The following is a 23,828-nucleotide window of genomic DNA, read 5'->3' as shown; positions in this document are numbered from 1 at the left end:
TTTTTTTTTTTTTTTTTTTGTCTTTTGTCTTTTGTCTTTTTCTGTGTCCGGCAACGGATCGCAACCCTCAGTGTTGCCCCCGCACTGGACCGGGAACCAGCAACGGGATTGCAACCCTCGGTGTCGCTCCCGCGCCTCGCTCAGCCAGTGAGCGGGAACCGGTCTGTATGTGGGATCCGAACCCTCAGGCGGGAGCGCCGCCGCGCTTCCCAAGCGGCGCACTTATCCAGTGCGCCACTGGGCCGGCCCTTTTCTCCCCATTCTTGAAAGCCAATGCTGGCTTTGTCCTTCCTGTGGGAAGCGTCAGAACCAGGACTTCTTTAAAGTGTCCTCCCTCCCCTAAAAGCTCTTCCTGATTAAACATTCAGAGGAAGGGGTTCATGAACTTTCTCCTGCTTCCACTCTCCTCTTCTTTCTGCTGAGTTGAGAGAACATCCTCTCCTGGGAGAAATTTGTCCTGCTGGGCAATGACACTTTCATGTTTACATGAAGCAGTCACACTGAACCATGTCAGAACACACCCCACTGGGACTCAGACGTGACTTTCAAGTGACCCGTCTTCATCTTCAATTACTACACTGAAGCACTGCTTTGGAGCAGGCCTTTCACTCCAACCTCATCAGGTTTCTCAAGCTTCCAGCCTTGCACACACCTGTCTGTTGTGTAATGTACTCTTCGGTAGAACAGGGCACCACGAGTAAATTGGAGCCCAGAGACTGATCTCTACAACCTCTAGCTGGAAATGACCATCCCTCTACTTTTGCTATTAGCTTGGCCTCCAAGCAAAGATCGTTGGTGCCACCCTGAGGCTCCCCAGCTGAGCAGCCATCCCCCGGCGAGCACAGCGCAGGCCGGGCGGGCACAGGCAGCAACCCTGTTTGCCGTGTTGCCTTCATTTATCATGCACCACTTGGCCAACAACAGGAAGTTCTGCTCTCGGCATCACCAAGATGGTATTTTGTTTCACTGAAATACCCTCTTCGTATGGAGATCTGCGTGAATGTAGGGAATTATGTAGTGTAGTGATAAGTCATGCTCTCTCCTCAGAGAGCTCTTGTGGACACAAACTGTCGGACACCCATCTCTCTTGTTTGCACCCTTCCTTTGCATTCCTGTGTCATGTTGCTTGAACTTGAGTTTAGCAATGCATTTCTTTTTGCTCTGGACCGGGTTGTTTCTGGGTCTGTCTCCCTCATTACACCGTGATTTCCTTCAAGGTGGAGCTGAGTCTTGTATCTGTACCTTCAGCATGAATTCAGGAGTCTGGAAAATGGTGCTGAGTAGCTATGTGTTGAGAGGGACATGTCTCAGATGTTATATGTTATGCCCCTTCTGCTGAGGGCATATTGATTCTCTTAGTATCCCAAGCTCGGTCCTTGGAACAAGAATAACTTATTTTGTATTTTTCCGACTAGATACTGCACTTGTGCATGAGATCCCAATAAATGAACCAAGAATATACTTATAAGGCATGCAGACACATCTGCAGTGGCTGTCAGTTCAGCTGAACAAATTAATTAGTTAAAATCATCTTTCTTGGTACCAAAGAAAAACCAGCCTCTTCCTAGTAAATGTGCTTTGCTAGTTATGGGATAGTAATGCTGAGTGTGCCCGTGCCAGCACCGCCCCTTCGGCCATCTGGAGCAGCGTTCCTGCATGGCCAAGCCTCATCCGCTCCCCATCCCATTCTCCCTCCTGGTTTTTATCTCGTCTCTCTATCCTTGCCTCTGTAATTCAATGATGTATGCTCTTCCCTTCCTCTTTTCTTCCTCCTGAACAGTTCTTAGCTTCATAATATAGTGTTTTCCTCTTTTGCATCTCTAAATATAAAAAATGTGTTTATTGGTATTTTTAAAGAAAGGAAAGCATAAGGAAACAGAAATGGTCTCTCACACTGACAGTAAATTCCTGTTGATGATACGAGGAGGTAATATACACATGGTTCAAAAGTTAAAGAACAAAGAGTATATATGATATTAAAGCTTCCTTCCTCTGTCCATCCACCCTCCAAGCTCCTACCCAGGGATAATTACAGTTAACATTTTCTTGTGTATTTTTCCATAAAAATGTTTTTAATATGATATATTCCAGCATATAAAAGTTAAAATGGATCTATGTATTTTTAAAAATTTATATGGAAGGGTCCCAGGAAAACTCCTCTAAACCCATCTTTTAATCACTTTATGTATCTTAAAGATCTCTTCATAGGCTGCCTCCAACCTCACATCAGATCTATCTTGCTCTCTGTAACTGTTTCATAGTATTCCATTGTGTGGATGCTCTAATTTATTGTGTCAATTCCTTATTGGTTGGTATTAAGATTTTCCCTGAAGTTTTATAGTTTCAATAATACAACTGTGACTATCTATATGTATATCTTTGCACATATCTTTGTATATCTTTGTCTGCAAAGGATGTGTACATTTTATGTCTTGATGGCTATTGCTAAATTGTCCTCCAAAAACTAAATTAGTTTTCACTAATTTAGACATTCCATCAAAGTTTGAATGTACCTGATTCTGTCAGACTTTGCTGATTTTTGCCAGTATGATAGAAAAATTTTATCTCATTGTTTTGATTTTTGTTTGATTGAGTGAAGATGATGACCATTTTGAATTTACGGGCAATCTAGTTTATCTGCAAACTGCCTGTTCCTATCCTTTTTGCCCTTTTTCTGTTTGTTTGTTTGTTTTTCCTTAATGGTTTATATGAGGTCTTTAGGCACTTTCTCAGGCCTTCCCTGAGCCTCAATCTAAAATAGTCACTGAGCCATGGAGTCTCTCATCAGTGTGTTTTAATCCTCTGCACAGGATTACAATTGGATATTTTTCTCACTTGCTTATGGATTTTCTTTGTCTAGTATATAAACTCTAAGGAGCGAGGATCTCATCTGTCTTGTTCACCTTTGTAACCCTGTCACGTAGATCCAAGCCTGGTTCCTCGCAAGCACTCAGATATTTGTTTAATGAATGAACGAAAGAAAATTGAATGGGCCTATGTGTGTCATAAATATTTAACAGTTTGTTTTTTTGATTTTGCCGATGGTATTTTTTCCAAATGAAATCTTTGCATTCTTATATAGTCAAATGTATCAATCTTTTTCCTTTTAGGATTTCTAGACCTTCCTCAGTCCAAGTTTATGAATAAATTTGCCTATGCCTCTTTTGAAAACTTCTGTGGTTCCATCTTTGGTTCAAATCTTACACCTCTTTAAAATTAACTTTTGTATCAAAATCAAAGGATCTAGTTTTGCTTTTTCTCTCACTGTAGTTGGCTGGTCCATCATCATTCATTGGACTGTCTCTCCTGCGTTGGTTTAGCCCACCCACTTTACGTTAAGCTATGTCTCCATGTGTATTGTGCTTTCCTGGACTCAATCAAATTGTTTTAATTACTATAGTTTCATGATATGTTTTAATATTTGGTGGAGCTGGTTTTTTCTTGTTTCTTTTTCAGGATTTTTCATGGCTATAATTGCGTGTTTATTTTTTCCAGATAAACTTCATAATCATTTTGCCAAGTCTGAAAAATTACCTTCAAAATTGTTTTAAAGTAGTATGTAATAATATGCACGTATACATAGTATATGTGTTTCATAGTTTTCTGTGTTTGTGTCATATTTCAGAACTAATGAGAGTTTATTGTTCAGAGTTCACTGTATTAAACTAAGAATGGACTGTATGCCAGAAGTTGCTTTTTGGAGAAGTGACTTCCTTCATGTGAGAAGAATTTGTATACTTTAATGAGAGGGATTTAGATTGGAGCTTAGGTTAGATATGTTCTGTTAAAACTTTTGAGTGTGAATGGCTCCTGTAATTCTGCATTGTGGCTATTTTTACTTCAGTATCAGGAACTGCTGAGAAGTTAACCTTAGCTATTTATTTTGGGTGTATCCTGCAGAAGATTAGATACAAGAAATCATAAACCCTAGTCTTTATTTTGCCAAAAATGAGCCATTTAGCTTTTGACAAGTCACTTAAACTATGTGTTTGATCCTTTGTTTCCTCCTCAGTAAAACGAACATAATAGTCATTCATTCATCAAATAATACTTTATTTGCCTGCCTTCGAGAATTGTTGCAAGGGTCAAGTAACAGAATTCTGGTAAAATTTTTATTTGAAAATGTTGGCCAGTCTGAGTGCAGCAGTGTTTACAACTAATTGATCACAACTAGTTACAGATTTCTTTCTTTCTTTTCCATACCCACTGCTTCTCTTGACTAGCCTTAAAAATTTTTTTTTTCTTCTGGTTAAACATCGCATTTTAAAAACATCTTATTTCCTTATGACCAGTCCCTCTTTCTCCATATCTCACTAAAAATGACACTATAGGATTATTTTTTAAAGGCATAAGCCAACAAAAACAAAAGAACAAGGCCAGGAGACCGTAGCAAAGAAGAGATAACAGCAAAATTTCTGAAGATGCAAAGTAGATGATCAGTGGTAACTGACTTAGTGGAGCAGGAAAAGCCAGAACTCATTTGCAAGAAGCTGTAAGACACAAGGCGATTAAGGTTCAGGAATTAGAGGCACCTGGTACCTCTGAAGACTAGGGTTGAAAACAGTAGGATGAATTGGAAGCCTAAATGAGCTGTAAGACCCCTAGATCCTTTTCCTTACCACAATGAATGTTACCAAAAAGGAACAGCGTAAGGATGAGGATGGGTGTGTTCCGTGAGAAGTCGGGGTGGAGGTGGTAATAGAGACATAAATCTTTTTCCACAGTAGGAAGTAAAAGATAATACAAAATTTTTTTAAAAAATTAAGAAATAGAAGAATATGCATGCTATTAAGAAGGGGGTAATTGACAGATGAAACCATATACAGGAATTGAAAGCGATTGTGGAGGTGAGGGAGAAGACAGGAGCTGCTTTTACTTTAGTGTAAGTCTTGGTAGTATTAAGTAGTCCTGATATTGGCAAACTTTAAAAACTATATACATGTATTATAGTAATAAAAATTAAAAGGAAATAAAAGACTTTATGACATTGTAGAAAAGTGAGACTAGCACAAGGCTGGGCATCTAGGTGCTTAATAAAGGCTTGTTAAATGAATGAATATTATTCGATTATTTTGAAAAGTTTCATTTTCTCTTGTTGGTGCTGTTTAAGAATTAAATAATGTGCTTTAGGAATTGATGAACTATATGTTTGGAATATCACATTATAAGTAACCAGTCTTTTTATTTGGGAGACTGTGGAATATCAGGTGGCCTTTGAATAAAGTTTTAAAAATGTCAATCTGAACTTTGAATTTATTTTATACTTTTCATCAAGGAAGTTTGGGGGTTAAAAACCAGTCACCATTCATTGGTAAGTTTTCATTAAGAAGTAACAGTATTTTTTCTACCAGAAAATCCCTCTGACTCAGACACCGATTTATAAATCAGGCCTAGTAATTTTCTTCCCCCTGCCTTTTTTCTGTCTTTGAAATGGGATTAAAACTCAGTCTGCCTCAAGGTAGGCAGTTGGGTATTAGAGAAATCTTGGGACCTAGTTCTTTGGTATAATACTGTGTAGTCAGTTATTATAACTGAGTCTGGAAGTTAAGTTGCCTCTTCTAAGAACATAATCAGAATGTTGAAAGCTAGAGACTTAGTTATACTAATGTGATCTATTTGAAGCAAAGAATCCCCTCTAGGAAGCCCATAGTTCTACTGGTATTAGATGTAACTAATCATTAGTAGATGAGTGCTTATTCTCCCAGACGGAGAATGTTTTACTAACAGAATTGCACTACAAAATTGAGTCCAATATTAATTTGTTAGTTACAATGAATTTACTAGGAAAACAATGATAAATACTGAGAGAGTACTGTGTCATATTCCTAAACAAATTTCATTTGTTTTTCTTTGTAAGCCACAGATGAGTTTGATACACATTGTATTTTCCTCTGTGTATGCTGTACCTATTGGTCTAATATCTTGATCATACACATTGACTTTTTTTTTTTCCTTTTTTGTCTTTTTTTTCGTGACCGGCAATGGATCGCAACCCTCAGTGTCGCACCCGTACCGGACTGGGACCGGCAACGGGATCGCAACCCTCGGTGTTGCACCCGCACCTCGCTCAGCCAGTGAGCGGCTGGTCTGTACGTGCGATCTGAACCCTTGGCGGGAGCGCCGCCGTACTCCCAAGCGGCGCACTGTAGCAGTGCGCCACCGGGCTGGCCCCACATTGACTTTTTAATCTAACAATTTTACACTTACAGAACCATTCTCTTTGACTAAGCCATAATTATTTTCGCCACGCACTTACGTAAGAAAGTAATTTTACATCCAAATAATACTTAAGTAAAAGTTTCAAATATGAAATATTGCACCAGCTAAGGTTAAATATGTAATTGATTTGGTGTCTTCTGTACAACTGTGTTCATTGAAACTATATTTTTATACGTTTATTGTTCCTAGAGTGAATTACTGGAACTTAAGCGACAGCAGCAAGAGGAAGAAAGAGCCCAAATCCACCAAACTGAACACAGGAGGTATAACTGGCTAATAAAATAAGCATCCTGGGTTAAATCAATCACCTATAAAGTTTTTTCAGTGTTTTAGGAAAATACTACAGTAAAATATTAAATTTGGTCTATGCTATCGAGCTGTGTGTTTATTTAGATTACATTTAATTTGCCTCCCATGAGACAAAGCATCATAATCCTTTGAGATAATGCTTCACCATTTGTAGACCACCATAGAATAATTGAATTAGTATAGATGGTGAGATAGCCATACATGAATACATAAGTATGAAAGCTCAGACAAAAACTCATTAAAGTTATTTTATATCAACTAATACATTAGGAAAAAAAAATCTTAAAATAGACCATTAACTAATTTCTAATAGTGTAAGTACTCTTCATCTTATTCCTAATATCAGACTTCAGAGTACCCAGTAAAATATCGGGTTGATGCTGGGACAGTGTTAACATCCACTCTGTTGTCTGTCATTAATATGCAAGGATTTGTTGGGAGGCGGTGCACTTGGGTTACTTGAGTTCATTGGGGGAGTGCTTGAGTGTCTTAGGAGAATTTAAGGGCTTTCATGATTTAAAGGAGCAAATTCTTCTTTTGAAAGTGAGTGGCTTCTCTTATGTATTTCACTTTCCTACTATCACTAAAGTGTATGTTTAAGTTGTGGTGGTTTTATTTTGTGAATGAGAGACTTTAAAGTGTTCAGTGGAAGCTTGCAGTTCTGACAGTCCCGCTAACTATAGGTGTTTACTCATGTTCCTGTGACTGGGCTAAGCAGCCTCCATAGTCCAGTCAAAAGAGTAGTGATGTCAAATGTGAATTTATGTTTTTCTCTGATTTATGAAAACATCAAAACTCTGATACATTGGTTAGGCTATTTCGTTAGGTAACGTAGTAGGGAAGGGGTTACCGCTACCTATTTATTATAAAGTAGGCCATAAATTAGTTTAGTCCTTTATTTTTTTTCATTTTCTTTTTTAAAGGCTTTCTTTTTTTAAAAAAAACAAAAAACAACAAAAAGTACTGCTTGATTTTGTATTTATATAACACTGGTTACTAGTCATAAATGGTTATTTCTCTGGATTTCTGAGGATTAATTGGATTGTAGTATCTAAAAGATAGTAGTTTCTAAAAAACTACTATCTTTAAATAAAAGCTGTAGTATCTAAAAGATAGTAGTTTCTCATTAATAGGCCCCATTGGTAAGAAATTCATCTTCAGTGGGCACCCAATAAAAACACAAGTTATTTAATTAGGGCAAAAAGGATTACTTTTTTGTTACAGGAATCTTGGTCCTGATTCTTTATTTCCACACCGCTGAATACCTAAACATGGGCAGGGCTGTTCACTATCTACATCTTATTTTCTCTTTCTATTGCTTCTAGTTAAATGTAGTTCCAAATTAAACCTGTGAGGAAATTTCTCTGGATGATACACAGTAATCAGATTTTTAAATAACTGATTAAGTCTTTACATGTACATTTTATGTTCTTAACTTTTTAAAAGAGATTACATATATATTGTTCTTAATGTTTACAGCAAGTTTCTCATATCATCATATAAGAATACTCAGTAACCTTTTTTTTTTTTTCTTTCATCTTTATTGATTCCCAAGACTTTGCACAGAGAACTCTCTGGGGAGGTAGAACAGCAGTAATTGCATTACACTGTTTCTGAGATTTCAAGTTTAAAAAGCAAACCATTAAAAAAAAACAATCCAGTACCTGATTTGAGTTAGATACAGGGACAAAAAATAGCACATACTTGAAGGTTACATGATATACAAATGGTGACAATATTTTCCTTGGGAGAGTAGTTTTGTTGGTGTGTGTGTATGTGTATATATATAAGAATTGAAACATAATTGATTATATATATTTGTAGGATACAGAGTTGAATATCAATACCTGTGAACAATATGTGGTGATGAAATTGGGATAATTAGCATATTCATCAATACACTATTAATGAATAAAATAGCCACATTCATCCTTAGGGCAACAACACAACTTATATTGTATGTGTGTAGGGGACATAAGTTAGGTTTTCTCCAGGGGTATAATTTAATACAGTCAAAAAGGCAACATGCTTCCTACTGCTTAGAAGTTCACATAGCAGAAAACTCAACCCTGAGTTATGTAATAGAAAGCTTGCGGTATTTCTCACAAGCTTTTCAATGACTCTGATAATGAGCTTGAGTGCACCTGAACCTGACCCAGTGTAACTATTTGAGAGAAGACAAGTAGAACCTCCAGAGAGAAAGACAGAGCCTGGGGCCAAGGACTTGAAAGGATCTGGACCACAAGGTGAAAACTGAAATGAAATGAATTGATTTATTGAAACTTGAGCCATCTCTGAATAACGTTTTTTATCCAAATTAACCCATTATCCCTCAGAAAAAAAAAACCCAAACACAAGTTTGACAGCAATAAAGTACATGTACTTTCTAAAACTAGCCACCCAAATTTAAACTGGCTACCCGCCCCGCCCCCGCCTTTGGATTCATGATAGGAATTGAGAGAAACAATCTCTTTACCACCCATTATCTCTTGCTGACCCATATTGCAGTGGACATGGGTCACTTGTGGGCACTCCTAGAGCATTAAGGAGAACTCAGCCACTCTGATGTCCTCCTGGTAACTGATGCTCAGAAGTGAATTGTGTGACCTTGTGTATTCACAAGCTGTCAGTCTTCACAGTGCTTGTGTGAACTGAGAGTGATTGACAGTGAGCTGCTTTGCAGTCTGCACTCACCCCCATCATTTTCATGATGCACCTGCTGTCACAGCAGTGGGCAGAGGTGGGAACCATGTACCTGGAAGATTCATTAATTGAATAAATACATTATCAGGGTGCACTCTGTGAAGGCTTTGTTCTAGGCACTGGGAATTGGGGTAAGTAAACAAGGCAGAAAAGGTCTCTGATCACATAGAAATTACAATCCGGGAGAGAGAAACAGAAGTCTATAATTGGACAGCAAGATTATTTCAGATAGTGATACATAGTGTAAGGATCATATCACAGGGAGAAGTTAAGGGAGAAATTGCAGGTGACAGATGACTAAGAAAGGCCTCACTGAAGAGATGACCTCAAAGGACAAGGAAGAGCCAGCCACCTAAAGACTGGGGGCAGTAACATGGACTTGGGTGGCCCCCTATTATCAGGGAGGAGCAGGTGCAAGGGCTCTAGAGTGGGCATAAACCTGGACTTGAGTCCCAGATGCCTGGAGTATAGTGGGCGAGGTGGAGAATAATGCTCGATGAGTTGGAATAGGTCGGTAGGAGCAAGATAATACAAGATTTTGTAAGCCAGTGATTTTATTCTAAGACCAATGGGAAGTTATGGGAGGGTTGTAAGCAAAAAGAAGGCAAGATCTCTTTTATAATTTAGTAAGGTTGTGTGGAAGATGGATTGCAGAGGGCGGGAGTGAAAGCAGCAGGAAAGTGAGACATGTTGGTGATTTGAACCAGAATGGTGTCCACAGAAAGAAATGGGTGAGTTCGGGATGTGTTTAGCAGGTACAGCACAGCGGGCAAGACCTCTAGTGGTCTGGATGTGGTGGGGGATGCTTTGTTACTGACAAAAAGACTAGATAAAAACAGCCCCAAGCGTACGGGCAGTCCAGAATACTCATTGGTTGTAGTATTTAGGGAGAATCGGGCTCAGTTTTCTCTTCCTTAATATTCAAGTCCCCAGCTTAATAAGATACTGTTCAATCTGCATGCTGGGAGATTATAAAAGGTAGCTTAAACATGGAGCTCTGCAGTGAGCCAGGCTAACCGAATATGGCACTTGGCTAGATTTTATGAGAAGAGGGAAAAAAGCTTTATAATAGCTGGGATGTGACCACTGCCTAATGGGACTTAAAGCTTTGAAACAGCTACTCAGTAACCCAGAGCTCAAACTGAGTTAACATGAGGTTGGCATCTTAGCTAGCACCAAGCAAGCACAGACAACCTTTACCTTTGACTTGCCACCCAGCCATTTCCTCAAAGTTCCCAAATCTCCAACAGTCCTTGACTGGTAGCCACCTACCGTGACCATAGTCTGTCAATCTTCATGACTGAAAAGGAGGCTAATATGACTGGTCCCTGCCTTCCTTTCCTTCCATAAACATGTATTGAGTGGCTGCTGTGTGTCAAGTGCTGTGTTTCTCCTTCTAAGGTGCTTATTGTCTTATTGATGCTGTTCCTTAATAATCTGTTGATATCACAGGTATTTCTCCAGCCTCCAAGTCCCTGATTCTGCTCAGCCATATTTGGGCAATGCAGAGCATGATGTGGCCTTTCATTTTTTTAATTTAAAAATTATAATATGATACAGAAAAGTCCATAAAACAAATACTTAGAGTAATTGATTATAAAGTGAACACAGGTCGCCAGCTCTAGATACAGAATATAACCATCCCCCTACAGGTCACCCTTATCCTAACCTTTATGACTATCACTCTCTTGCCTTTCTTTATAGCTTTACCTCCTATGTGTTGAACTTAATTGGTTGCTGCAAGTATAATAGAACATCAGAAGAAGATGCACTCATTTCTTTTTTTGAAAGCTTCAACTTCTCCTAATTTTTTCCTTTTCCCATACTCTCTTCCCATTTTCCTTTTTATCACTTAAGGAGTTTCCCTAAGCAAGAATGTCAGTGGGGTACAGAGTATATGGGAAAGATGTCTGTCTTGCAAAAATTTTTGCCCCAGAGCTATTTTTGGTGGCTCTTATTTTTTGGTTCTTGCTAAGGCTTCCATCTTCCCTCAGCCTCTGGAGCTCATGCCTGGCGTGGCCCAGAGGGGTGCAGTTCCTTGGGTGACCAAGGCTCTTGCTGAACTGGTAGAAGATGTGTGTGTGAAACTCGTAAGTCAGACATTTGTGCCCCTTTGGCCTGAGCCAAGACTGACTGGCACCAGCTCCAGAAAAGGGCTGTTTACAGCATGACATATGGTAATGTGAAAAGAAGTTTCTGCAGATTTCTAAGCCAAAGGGTGGGAGCAAACCCCACAGTCCGTTCATACAGCACATCAGGTTCTCAAAAATCTCTTAGCCCTGCAGCAAGCTCTCTACTTACACACATTTTTCATTGTTTTAAAGGGTAAATAATGCTTTTCTGGACCGACTCCAAGGCAGAAGTCAACCAGGTGGCCTCGAGCAGTCTGGAGGCTATTGGAATATGAATAGCGGTAACAGCTGGGTGAGTTTTTTCTTTTCTCTTAAAAAAAAATCATCTTTCAAAGTTGAAGAATAAAAACAATGAAATTTTAAAAAATATGTCATGGCCTTCTCTCCAGATATTATTTTCTTGGTATGCTGTTCAGCTGTGTGATGGGCAGTCAGTCAGGGTGATTACTGTAAATTCCACAATAGCTTCTGAGACAGGGAGAAAGTCCTGATTTCAGCTCTGGTCAGTCATATAAACAGTGGCACCTGCCCTTTGTTCTCAGCATGATTGCTTGGACTGGAAGGCTTTTAATCATCCCTTACCCAGACCTCCAACAAAAACAAATGAACATTTTTTTTTTCAGGAAGATTTTAAGTGAAATATGGATATAAAAGTAGTAAGTATTCTCTAGTAATTTATTCTTACTGTGAAACTAGCACATCAGAGAAACTAATATTTAATTTTTGTCTACAAAATGATTTTTTAAAACCCTACAGCAAAAGGCATTTAAAAAAATAAAATATTTTCACATATTTCTGTGAAGAAAACCTTGCCACTCTGTTGTAATACGTGTTTAATGTGTTTTGTGCACACAGTATATTATTGAACCAGCACCAAAGCTTTGAAATGTATGTGATTGGGAGGTTTGCAATATGTACGGAATCAAAACTAATAACTGTAGGTTTTACAGTTTAATTGAAGCCCAAGAGCATATGTACCCTCAAATGCATGCACATACATATATATAAATCTATTTTTCTGTGAACTTTTTGAAGTACCCTTACATATATACACAATATAAAAGATAATACAAATTTTTCCACAAACTTTTTGAGGTACCCTCATATTTATTGAGCAGATAAAAATCTTTAAACTGGTAAAATACAATAAAATAATCAAGTGCTTGCTGACTGGGAAACTCTAGAGAAGATTATCCTTAAATAAATACTCGAGAGACAAAATAGTGGTTTGAGAAGTCAGTCTGTTAGAAATCTTATATGCATGTTTCCTTGAAAGGCACCTAATAGTTAAAATTGATATATGGATTTTACAAATGTATACACATGATAACTGAACATCAGCATATTTGCAGAAAATGCATCCTGGATGTGTCTATTTATTCATAATATATGCTCATTTGCTTCATTATGGCATTCAGAATAGGGACAACATGGAAGAGAGAAAGGACTCCAAATACAGTATCTTTGCATTGTGTGATACAATAGACACATTATTGATTTATTCATAAGAATGTGTGCGTAGGAGTCATGTGAAATATGGGGCATTGTGAGTTGAAGACATTATCCAAGTTCCTATAACTTAGCTGTGAAACACATTTGGAATTCAGATTTTAGTCAGGACTTGGAAACTCGCTGCTCATTTGTCATTTCTCCCTTTCTTAACGACTCCTAAAATTTAGAAAATACCTAGAAAAATACCTGGGATTGAGGGGAAGATGATGGGAGAGTGTAAATGAACACCACATGGGCCTAAGGCAGTGAGGACTTGGCAGTCTGGCTCCCCAATTCCTATTGTTAGGTCTTAGGGGAGCTACAAATACCTGCTTAGACTCCTCACAGGTAAAAGAGAAGACTATTGTTTTCTCACGATGTAACAGGATGATTGGGTGAAGTTCCCTGAATAGGATGGGCACGTCCAAGTCCAAAGTGGTCATGGGCACTTCCCTTACCGGAAAGAAGCAGTGATAGAAAGGTGAGACCCTCTGCGGGCAATGTAACAGGATGATTGGGTGAAGTTCCCTTAATAGGATGGGCACGTCCAAGTCCAAAGCGGTCATGGGCACTTCCCTTACCGGAAAGAAGCAGTGATAGAAAGGTGAGACCCTCTGCGGGCTCCCACCCCACCTCTCCTTACCTGCAGACATCTGTGCTGCTCTGTGTGCTTTTCTTTATGGACGAGATTCTCTCTCTTCTACCTACTGGGTCATTTTGTTCTAAGAATTCTCCCCCCTCTACTGAATCGCCAAATGTTCCATCTCAACTAGAAAATTCCCATCAGCATAAGACATAAATAAATACAAATTCTATTGACACCCCTTTTCTCTCTTCTACTGACCTGTTTTTTTGTTCCACTATAGAGTAAAACTTTGAAATGTCTAACCTTGCTGTCTCTAACTTCTCTCTTCCTATTTTTTCTTAAACCCAATCTAATCAGGTTTTAGACTCTACCAATCCAAAAAAAAAAAAAAAAAAAACTCTTTTGATGGTCACTAACAGTGTCCATATTGCAAAATCCAATAGTTATTTTTAAATCTTTATCTTTGTACCTATCAGCATCATTTTTCCTGGTGAATCACTCCCTCTGAGGCTGTTTCTTTACTTGGCTTCGGGGACACTCTACTCCCCTGGGTTTCCACATGTCTCAGTAGACACTCCTTTTCACTTTCCTTTGCTGAATCCCCCACACCTGCCTGATTACTTTCTGAACTTTGTGTTCACTTAATACCTTGGTGGCCTCATTTGTCCTAATGTGTAGAGGGTTAGAAACCTTGATTCTTATTTGATTTTTCGAATAGGGTTTTTAGATAAATGCATTTATGGGACAGAAGTCCTCAGCTTAGGAGACACAGTCTACAGATAGTGTGGCAACAGCCCATTTAATCAATTCTAATTAAATAATGTTGATTCTCATTTGATTTTTAGAATAGGGTTTTAAGATAAATACATGTATGGGACAAAAGTCCTCGGTTTAGGGGACAACAGTCTACAGATATCATGGTAACAGCCCATCTAATCAACTCTAATCACTGCTTAGGTATGGGATTGTATGCTTTAATGATTTTAGAGCTAACAGGTGGTTGTCATACCAATCCTGTTAAGAGATTTTAAGAATTGCCTAAGGGGAAGATGTGAAAAAATGTTTGCTAGGGGCAAGCTGTCTGTTGGTGGAAACTTTAGAGATAATTATACTTAGATTTTATCATAAGAATGCAACTTTTGCTTATATCATTTAAGGAGAGGTTATATTTTAGACAATGATTGCAGATTGACCAACTTAGCTTTTCACAAATTGTACTTTGGAATGTTAATTTTACTGATGTACTAGTTTCCATTGTTTAAGCTACACTTAGCCATAGACAACTTTCATAACACTGCCCATGTCTTTGTGTCCTTTGGTAATGATTGAATCAACTGATTTTTCTTGTGAAACTGCCTTGTCTTTACAATAAAAAGCAGAAGCTAACTTTGAATCAGGGCTGTACCCAGTTTTCTCCTTCTAACAGAAGAGTTGCTGAGGTGTCGTCCCTTCGGGTTTCTCATTGCATTCATGGTGCTTTGAGTAATCCTTTTTTCATCTCTGTTACACAGAGAGAAGTGTGACACTCATGAAATTAAATACATGCTTATTAGTCCCAAATTTCTATTCCCAGCCTAGACCTCTTCCTCCAAACTCCAGACTTGCACATCAAGTTGTCTACCCAACATCTCTCCTAGGATATGTAATAAACATTTCAACCTTAACATGTCTAAAACTTAACTTTTGATTCCCTTTACCCCGATGTTCTATCCGCACCTTTCCATTTCCATAATTGTACAACCCCTCTCTCACATCTCCCACGGATGATCCATCAGCAAATCTTTGTGACTCTTTCTTCCAAATATATCCAATCCAAAAGCTTCTCACCCCCTTCACCACCATTGTCCTGCTTCCAGCCTCTATCAATATGCATCAAGATTCTTGTTATAGTCTCCTAGGTCATTTCCTTGCTTCCACACTTATCAACATAGAGTCTGTTCTCAGGAGGAGAGTGACAGAGATCAGATCCCGCCATTTCTCTGCTCCAAGCCCTCTGATGGCTCCCAGCACTTCCCAGCTCACTTGGAGTAAAAGCCAGAGTCATGTAAACCCATTACCTTCTGGCTCTCTCCCACCACTGTCCTCCTTCCTCTCTAGCTGCATTGGCTTCTTGCTGTTCGTTGGAAACTTTAGGCACTGGCTGTGTCACCTTAGGGCCTTTATACAGGTTTCTTAAGATCCCCTTACCAGTCATCTTAAAAAAATAAAGAAGACTATTCCTTCCCAGGGAAATGTGGAGACCTCACCCTGGTCCCTTAACTTAGTAGCCTACCCTGCAGCGCTAGTTTATACAGATTATCTGGCCCCTCATTCCAACTCAGTTTATGCCCCAATTTTAAAGTCCTGACAGCCCACTCTGGCCACAATATAGCCCTTTTTTGGTGGCTGCCCAGACCCTAACATATACTGCCTCTATCCCATTTTGATCCTGAATCCGTTTTCCAAGCTTCAATTTTAATTCTTTTGGTTCTTCATCTATACAAAGGAGAGAGAGAGAAGCTAGATACAAAAAGTCATATATTGTAATAACTTGTAGTGTATCCCATACAGGAAAATATTTATCAGAAGTAAGAAATGAACTAGAGATACACACAACAACATGGATGGATTTTGAAAACATTAAGTGAATGAAAAAGACACAAAAGGCTACCTACTATATGATTCCATTTATGTAAATCCCTACAGCAGAAAAAAACTATAGTATGACAGTTATGTATCTTTTTTCCTCCTCTTTTATGATTTTATTTTATTTTATTTCATTTGTTCAGCTAGTAAGATTAATGTCAATAAGTGGATAGTTGGCTTATTTCTATTTCCTATTTTTTTGTCACCTCCCCAGCCATCATTTTATTTTTTAGCTAATGAATTTTTTTTACTACTTATAATCCACAGGACTCTGCTTGACAGCCGGCTATCATTCTATGTGCCCTGGGTTACTTGAATGACCTTATAATCAAGCTCCCTTTATTCATTTAGACTTCCCCCAGTGTTTTACAAATAGTAACCACGGTAACCCCATTTTTACTTGAGAATTTTTGCATCATTCCTCTGCTTAAAATCCTTCTGTGAATAAGTTCTGGAGATGTACTGTACAGTATGGTTACTATAGTTAATAATAATGTGCTGTATATATGAGAATTGCTAAAAGAGTAGATTCAATTGTTCTTAACACACAAAAACAGATAAGTATGTGAGGTAATGGATATATTAATTGGATATGTCAATTGTCATTCCATATTGTATACATATATCAAAACATGTATTCCATAAATATATACAACTTAAAACTAAGAATATATAAATTTTAACTCTGTGGTAAAAACTTCTAGTAAACTAGGAGTGGAAAGGAAATCTCTTTGCCTAATAAAAGGATCAAAACTCTATGACAATAATAAAAATATGTCAGAAGCATTTCCTCTAAAACAGATGTAAGGATTAGGAAAAAAGCATTTATAAATCACAGATGATATAATTATCTACATAGAAAATTCAAAAGAATTTATATTCAAATTATTAGAGTAATAACGTGGGTGGATATAGAATCAGTATATAAAAACTAACTTCATTCCTACACATCAAGAATAAACAAAAAACCTAAGATCCAACCAAACGTTGTATGACCATTTAAAAAAAAATTTTTTTTTAAATTTTGTAGAAATACATTAAGGAATAAATAAATAATGAGTTATACCTTGTTAACCTAAGATCCAACCAAACGTTGTATGACCATTTAAAAAAAAAATTTTTTTTAAATTTTGTAGAAATACATTAAGGAATAAATAAATAATGAGTTATACCTTGTTAATGGATAGGGGTAGACTCTCAATCTATAGATTTACTTAAATTGTAATCAAAACAAGGAACCAAGAATAGCAAATTCACTTCTACAGATAAAGAAGTACATATGGGGACTTAATTATCCAACCTGGTATGCAGTTGACACCAGCAGAACCAACCATTTCTGGAATTTTGATGTATGACAGAAGAGGCGGAGCACATTGCTGGGGGAAAATGGACCTTTCAAGAAATGCTGTTGGGACAATTGAGTGCCCACATGAAATTAGGTCCCTTCTTAACACCACTCACAAAAAATCTATTCCAAGCGTATTAAAGTTTATAAATAGACTGTTTGAATTTTAGAAAGAAACAAAGAAGCTATTTATAAAATTGAGCTAGGGAAGGATTTTAAGACCCAAAGTATAAACCAAAAAGAAATTATAAATCTATCCACATTAAAATTTAAAACATCTGTTCATCAAAAGATATACAAAAGTCAGAAGAGAAGCTATAAACTAAACTTTTATTTAGGACATGTTTTGTCAATAACAAGTGGAAAGTTAGTATAAAGAATATATTAAGAATGTGTCATTTGTTTAGAAGTTGATAGATGAGGACTGAGCTTCCCCAACGAATGAGAGAAGAGAGCTACGCTCCAACTCACAGATGGGGCTTGGAGAAAATACTGGAACCAGAAAAAGCTGAACACGGAGAAGAAAAGGAGGAAGGCAAAAAACATGATACAACTATGATGAAAGCCATGGAAAGAAACAGTTGTTTCTCGAAATGCCACATAGACCCTTAAGCAGTAGGCCCCTAATAAATGTATGTTGCATAGACAAACTGGATCATTATTTTTTTTAACCACTTTTATTTTAAATCACAGTCTTCTCATATTACTTAATATGTCCTCATATTTACTTTTCAATAATTTGAAATGATTTTATATTTTAAAAATGCATTTTGCTCTTCTAGAGTCCCCTATTGTCATGAAGGAAGTAGGGTGGGACACTTAAAAAACCACTTTAAGTGACATTTTCTCTGATACCAGAAGGTGAGACATTTTGGGATGCTGTGGAAGAACAAATCCTATGTCTTCAAGGGCAGTGAAGCATTTGCCATAGCCTGTGAGTCAACCTGAGATTTTAGTTTCCTAGAGTGTTTAGAAAGAAAACAAACAAAAAAACACTGGTAGTCTGTGTCCCAAATGTAGCTTGGCCCAGCATTGTGGAAGGCTTGATGGAGATTTCTTGATTCTTTGCACGTAGTGGGGGCGGGGACTCATTAGTCTTTCTTCCTACCTCAGGGACCCCCTAGAAGTCACCTTCCTGCTGTGTAATCCAGGGCAGCTGCACTTGGTACATTTCCATTTAAATTCCTCTGCTCCAAATTGTGTTCATCCTGTTCTTGCCAGAACTATGGGGGTGGGTGACAACACTGTGACCACTGTCATTTGTGACCTATGTCAGCCTGTCTCTAAGAACACAGCCAATCAGATGTCACTCGACACTTTATATTCTGGACAGAGACTATTTTGTGAATCAAAGGCAATGTGATTTGAAAATTAGTCATTTGTGACCTATGTCAGCCTGTCTCTAAGAACACAGACAATCAGATGTCACTTGACACTTTATATTCTGGACAGAGACTATTTTGTGAATCAAAGGCAATGTGATTTGAAAATTAAATCATTTCACTGGTACTTTAGAATCATTAAAGAATGGTCATTTTAGCTTGATGCAATAAGAGTTTCTTTGAAGAAATTTCATTTTGAACTACAAAGGCTTTGGATTTTACTTTGCTGCTTGTGGTAATTTTTTTTTTTTTTTCTTCCAGGATATATGAGAAATATTTACTTCCATCTGGCCTTCACCAGCTGACCTTGAAAACCTCCTGAGATGCTTTGCTTTATGTGATTTTGTTCTGCCCCACTATTTTTACCTTGACTTTAAATAACTGCCCACACACCTGACTGAACAATCAGGGATGACCAGTTCCTGCCTATCATGTACACGTGTTTGCAGGAGCTGATGACTGGACTCATCCTTAATCTCTACTGCCAGTGTGATGTTACTCTGTTTTTCTAATTGGTTTGGCCTCTTATTGGAAGTATAATCACAGCAATGTTAGTAAGATAGAAAAAGAGGGAATCACTTGACCATTTAAGGTTAGTGAGAGCTATGGGTGCTGCAGGCTTGTCTCTCTAAGGGACTAATTCTTATAGAATTCTCAGGTCAGGTTTGGGGAAGCTTTGGGGTCTTTTTAGATTTTAATCCTTACTTTTTTAAGCTGGGTTATAAATATGAACAAAAGAAAAAATAAATCACTTATACTTTTTAAAACAAATTTATAAATAAACTTTGAACTACTTCTATATAAATGGGTTGTTTTAATTTTTAATGAAAAGGTCTTGGGTTTTTACTCTCTTGAGACATCTCATTTTAATATTCTTTACAGTCTATAGATATGTACTCACGATTGGATCTTGCTTTAGTCTTGACTTACTAATACTGTTCCCCTGATTTTCAAAGTGGGATAGTTTTATTTCCAGTAAGGCCAATGTTTCTGTAAAAACCAACTAGACAGAAATGTGGACACGATATGTGGTTTGTAAATGTTTTGGAAACTTGCCTTTTCTTTGCGTATTTTCCTATTGCTAATTCAATAGGCTTTCTTATTCAACTTCTGTGACCTTGAACCAGTTCATAGACCCTAGAGTGCAAGAGTATTGATTTTCCATGCAATGTAATCCAGCTCCCCCCACCACCCACCCATTATATAGGGAAAGCATCACATTCAATCTTAGAATAAAGGTTGGAGGAGCAAATCATTTTTGCAACCGGACAACTAATAATACTTTCCAGCATTAAGAGATCTGCTTTGTGATCAACTATTCTATTAAAATTAACTTTCCAAATCTCTACATTCAGAGAAACATTGGGATTTGAAGTTATTGGGCCAAGACACATGACTGGGGGGCTCACAGAGCTGGGCAAGGGTACTCTGCAGAAAGGGCCTCACCAGGAGGGGAGCAGGGAGCTGAGGATAGATGGTGCTCGGGCAGTTTCTCTGGAGTAAATAATGCAGGTATTCCTGATTTCCTCTCCTCTGCCAGTTGAAGCTGTGTTAATGCCATTGACACTAACATAAAATGTTTGGTCCATTTGAAATCCTTGTCATTGCCTTATATGGGGAAAACTAAATCCCCCAGCCTGTGTTGGAAACTCTGCCAAACTGGTTGTGAATGTGAGGCTATCGCAGGTATTTTACTGCTGTGGATCACAGCCATTTGAGCCATACACCTGCCGGCCTGCCTACCCTATGGTCGTGTCCCAGTGTTTGTGTCTTGGCTTGGTATTCCTCACTTGCTGCATCTTCCAGTGTGTGATCAGGAGTTGACATGGGGGAAAGGAAGGCTTTCTTACTTTTGGGGCTCTTGGGGAAATTGTATCCTGCACTCGCAAACAAAGATTTTGTTCGGGTGTCTGGTTTCACTTTAAAAAGTTGTGCAGGTATGGAGAAGTGTGACTTCAAGGCTGAAATTTTCTAGAATATGTATGTGGTTGTAAACATCTTTGAACAATTTTCTATATAGGTCAAAGTACCCAGGAAAGCAGCAAGAGTTGCTGCCTAAAGGAGCATACCATTTTGCTTTCATGTTTAATCTGCCCTGTTGAATAAATTGGAATAAAACTTGACTTGTAGGTAATTCTGGATAGGAAATCTCAAAGTTCCAGTCACCATTTCTGTGTTTTCAAAGTGCTTTCTTTTTCTGGAAAAATAAAAACAAGAAAAAACAAGTTGTTACAAAAGTAATGTGTTCGGTAATAGAAACTTTAGACAATACAGATGAGTAATAAAAAGAAAAGTAATGGGTAATTTTTCAGGTGTTACTCAGATAATCACAGTATCNGCTAACTTTGAATCAGGGCTGTACCCAGTTTTCTCCTTCTAACAGAGGAGTTGCTGAGGTGTCGTCCCTTCGGGCTTCTCATTGCATTCATGGTGCTTTGAGTAATCCTTTTTTCATCTCTGTTACACAGAGAGAAGTGTGACACTCATGAAATTAAATACATGCTTATTAGTCCCAAATTTCTATTCCCAGCCTAGACCTCTTCCTCCAAACTCCAGACTTGCACATCAAGTTGTCTACCCAACATCTCTCCTAGGATATGTAATAAACATTTCAACCTTAACATGTCTAAAACTTAACTTTTGATTCCCTTTACCCCGATGTTCTATCCGCACCTTTCCATTTCCATAATTGTACAACCCCTCTCTCACATCTCCCACGGATGATCCATCAGCAAATCTTTGTGACTCTTTCTTCCAAATATATCCAATCCAAAAGCTTTTCACCCCCTTCACCACCATTGTCCTGCTTCCAGCTTCTATCAATATGCATCAAGATTCTTGTTATAGTCTCCTAGGTCATTTCCTTACTTCCACACTTATCAACATAGAGTCTGTTCTCAGGAGGAGAGTGACAGAGATCAGATCCCGCCATTTCTCTGCTCCAAGCCCTCTGATGGCTCCCAGCACTTCCCAGCTCACTTGGAGTAAAAGCCAGAGTCATGTAAACCCATTACCTTCTGGCTCTCTCCCACCACTGTCCTCCTTCCTCTCTAGCTGCATTGGCTTCTTGCTGTTCGTTGGAAACTTTAGGCACTGGCTGTGTCACCTTAGGGCCTTTATACAGGTTTCTCTCTCTATGCTCTTCTCTAAAATATCCATACAGTTTGTTTTCTTTCAAGTGCTTCCTTGAATTCCACTGCCTCAGTGAGGTTACCTCGGCCATCCAATTTAAGGTGCCACCTGTCCTCACCCCTGGGTCTTGTAATCCCCTTTCTGGGCTCCACTTCCTTTTTCCATAGTACTATTCAATTGCTAGCATACTTTTCTAACATAATTTACTCACGTTTTGTTGACTGTCATTCTTAGTCTCTCCCTACGTTTCATATTCCATTAGGGCAGAACCCGTTGATTGTTTTGTTTACTGATACATCCCAAGCATAAAACAGTGCCTGGAAATTACTGCACACGCAAGGAAACAGTGGTTGTGACCAAACATCATGAATACAACAAAGAGATTTTGTGCCAAGCTATTTGTTTTATTAAAATGATTACATACTAAATTTTAAATAGCTATGTATAAAACATTTGCTGAAATAAAAATTGGATTTAAAATAATGAGCAAAAAACAAGAGACAAGGATAACCAAGACTTGAGATAGAACAAAATAGAACTTCTAGGAATAAAAATATATAATCTTTGAAGTTAATTTCAATGAATTTATCATAACAAAAGAAATAAAAACTAAGAACTAAACTAAAATACCACTTCTCATTTATTATTCAGCAAAAAACCAAAAGATTGACAGTGTACTCTGTTGGCAAACCTGTGGGGAAACAGGTATTTTATACATTATTGGTGGAAATGCAAAGTGATGCAAACACTACCTAGATCAATTTGTTACTGTCATTCCATAAAATAAAAACCAGGTTTAGACATATTACAGGAATGTTCTATTAAACTTTCAAGGAAAAGTTATTTCAAATGTCTAGAAAATTTTCCTGATAAATGAAAAAGGAGGAAGAATTCTCCAAAATTGATTATGCAGGTAAATGTAACTTTGAATTAAAATATAAAACTATGCAGAAAATAAAATTATAGACTCACCCTGATTCATAAACACATATTCAAAAAAATCACAAAATTTTGACCGATTCAATAATGAATTTTTTTTAAAAAACATAATATATCCTGATCAAATTGGATTTATCCCAGAAATGCAAGTTTGGCTTATCATAAACAAAATAGAAACTATTGAGAAAATTCACTTTATAAATTATAGGAGAAACCCCATATGATCGTCTCAACAGATACAGAGAAAATGTGGAAACACATCTAGATGAGAAGATGTCAGGCTCAGAGGACCTTCCTAAAGGCTTCGTTCAAGAAACACAGAACAAAGCTCAAGAAAGCAAAATGTGAGCCTGTTCAACAAAAAGCTCGACCATAACCATTACCTGAGGGTGGCATCAAGACTATTCCTTCCGAGCTGGCCTGTGGCTCACTCAGGAGAGTGCGGTGCTGATAACACCAAGGCCACGGGTTCGGATCCCCTATAGGGATGGCCGGTTTGCTCACTGGGTGAGCGAGGTGCTGACAACACCAAGCCAAAGGTTAAGATCCCCTTACCAGTCATCTTAAAAAAATAAAGAAGACTATTCCTTCCCAGGGAAATGTGGAGACCTCACCCTGGTCCCTTAACTTAGTAGCCTACCCTGCAGCGCTAGTTTATACAGATTATCTGGCCCCTCATTCCAACTCAGTTTATGCCCCAATTTTAAAGTCCTGACAGCCCACTCTGGCCACAATATAGCCCTTTTTTGGCGGCTGCCCAGACCCTAACATATACTGCCTCTATCCCATTTTGATCCTGAATCCGTTTTCCAAGCTTCAATTTTAATTCTTTTGGTTCTTCATCTATACAAAGGAGAGAGAGAGAAGCTAGATACAAAAAGTCATATATTGTAATAACTTGTAGTGTATCCCATACAGGAAAATATTTATCAGAAGTAAGAAATGAACTAGAGATACACACAACA

The 23,828-nt window shown here is 38.0% G+C and overlaps 1 protein-coding gene across 1 annotated transcript in view; it reads left to right on the top strand.

Annotated features, from left to right (window-relative positions):
• EPSTI1 (epithelial stromal interaction 1 (breast)) overlaps positions 1–19,062 on the top strand; it is a 46,154-nt gene extending 27,092 nt beyond the window's left edge. The window contains exons 4-6 of the mRNA XM_008585434.1: positions 6,409–6,482; positions 11,556–11,655; positions 19,054–19,062. Coding sequence (XP_008583656.1) covers positions 6,409–6,482; positions 11,556–11,655; positions 19,054–19,062 — 183 coding nt within the window. The remainder of the gene's footprint in view (positions 1–6,408; positions 6,483–11,555; positions 11,656–19,053) is intronic.
• The last annotated feature ends 4,766 nt before the right edge of the window (positions 19,063–23,828 follow it).

The sequence above is a fragment of the Galeopterus variegatus genome, unplaced genomic scaffold, assembly GCF_000696425.1.
Source record: "Galeopterus variegatus unplaced genomic scaffold, G_variegatus-3.0.2 Scaffold3568, whole genome shotgun sequence".
Classification (NCBI taxonomy): Eukaryota; Metazoa; Chordata; class Mammalia; order Dermoptera; family Cynocephalidae; genus Galeopterus; species Galeopterus variegatus.
This window is presented reverse-complemented; position numbering and strand designations above follow the sequence as displayed.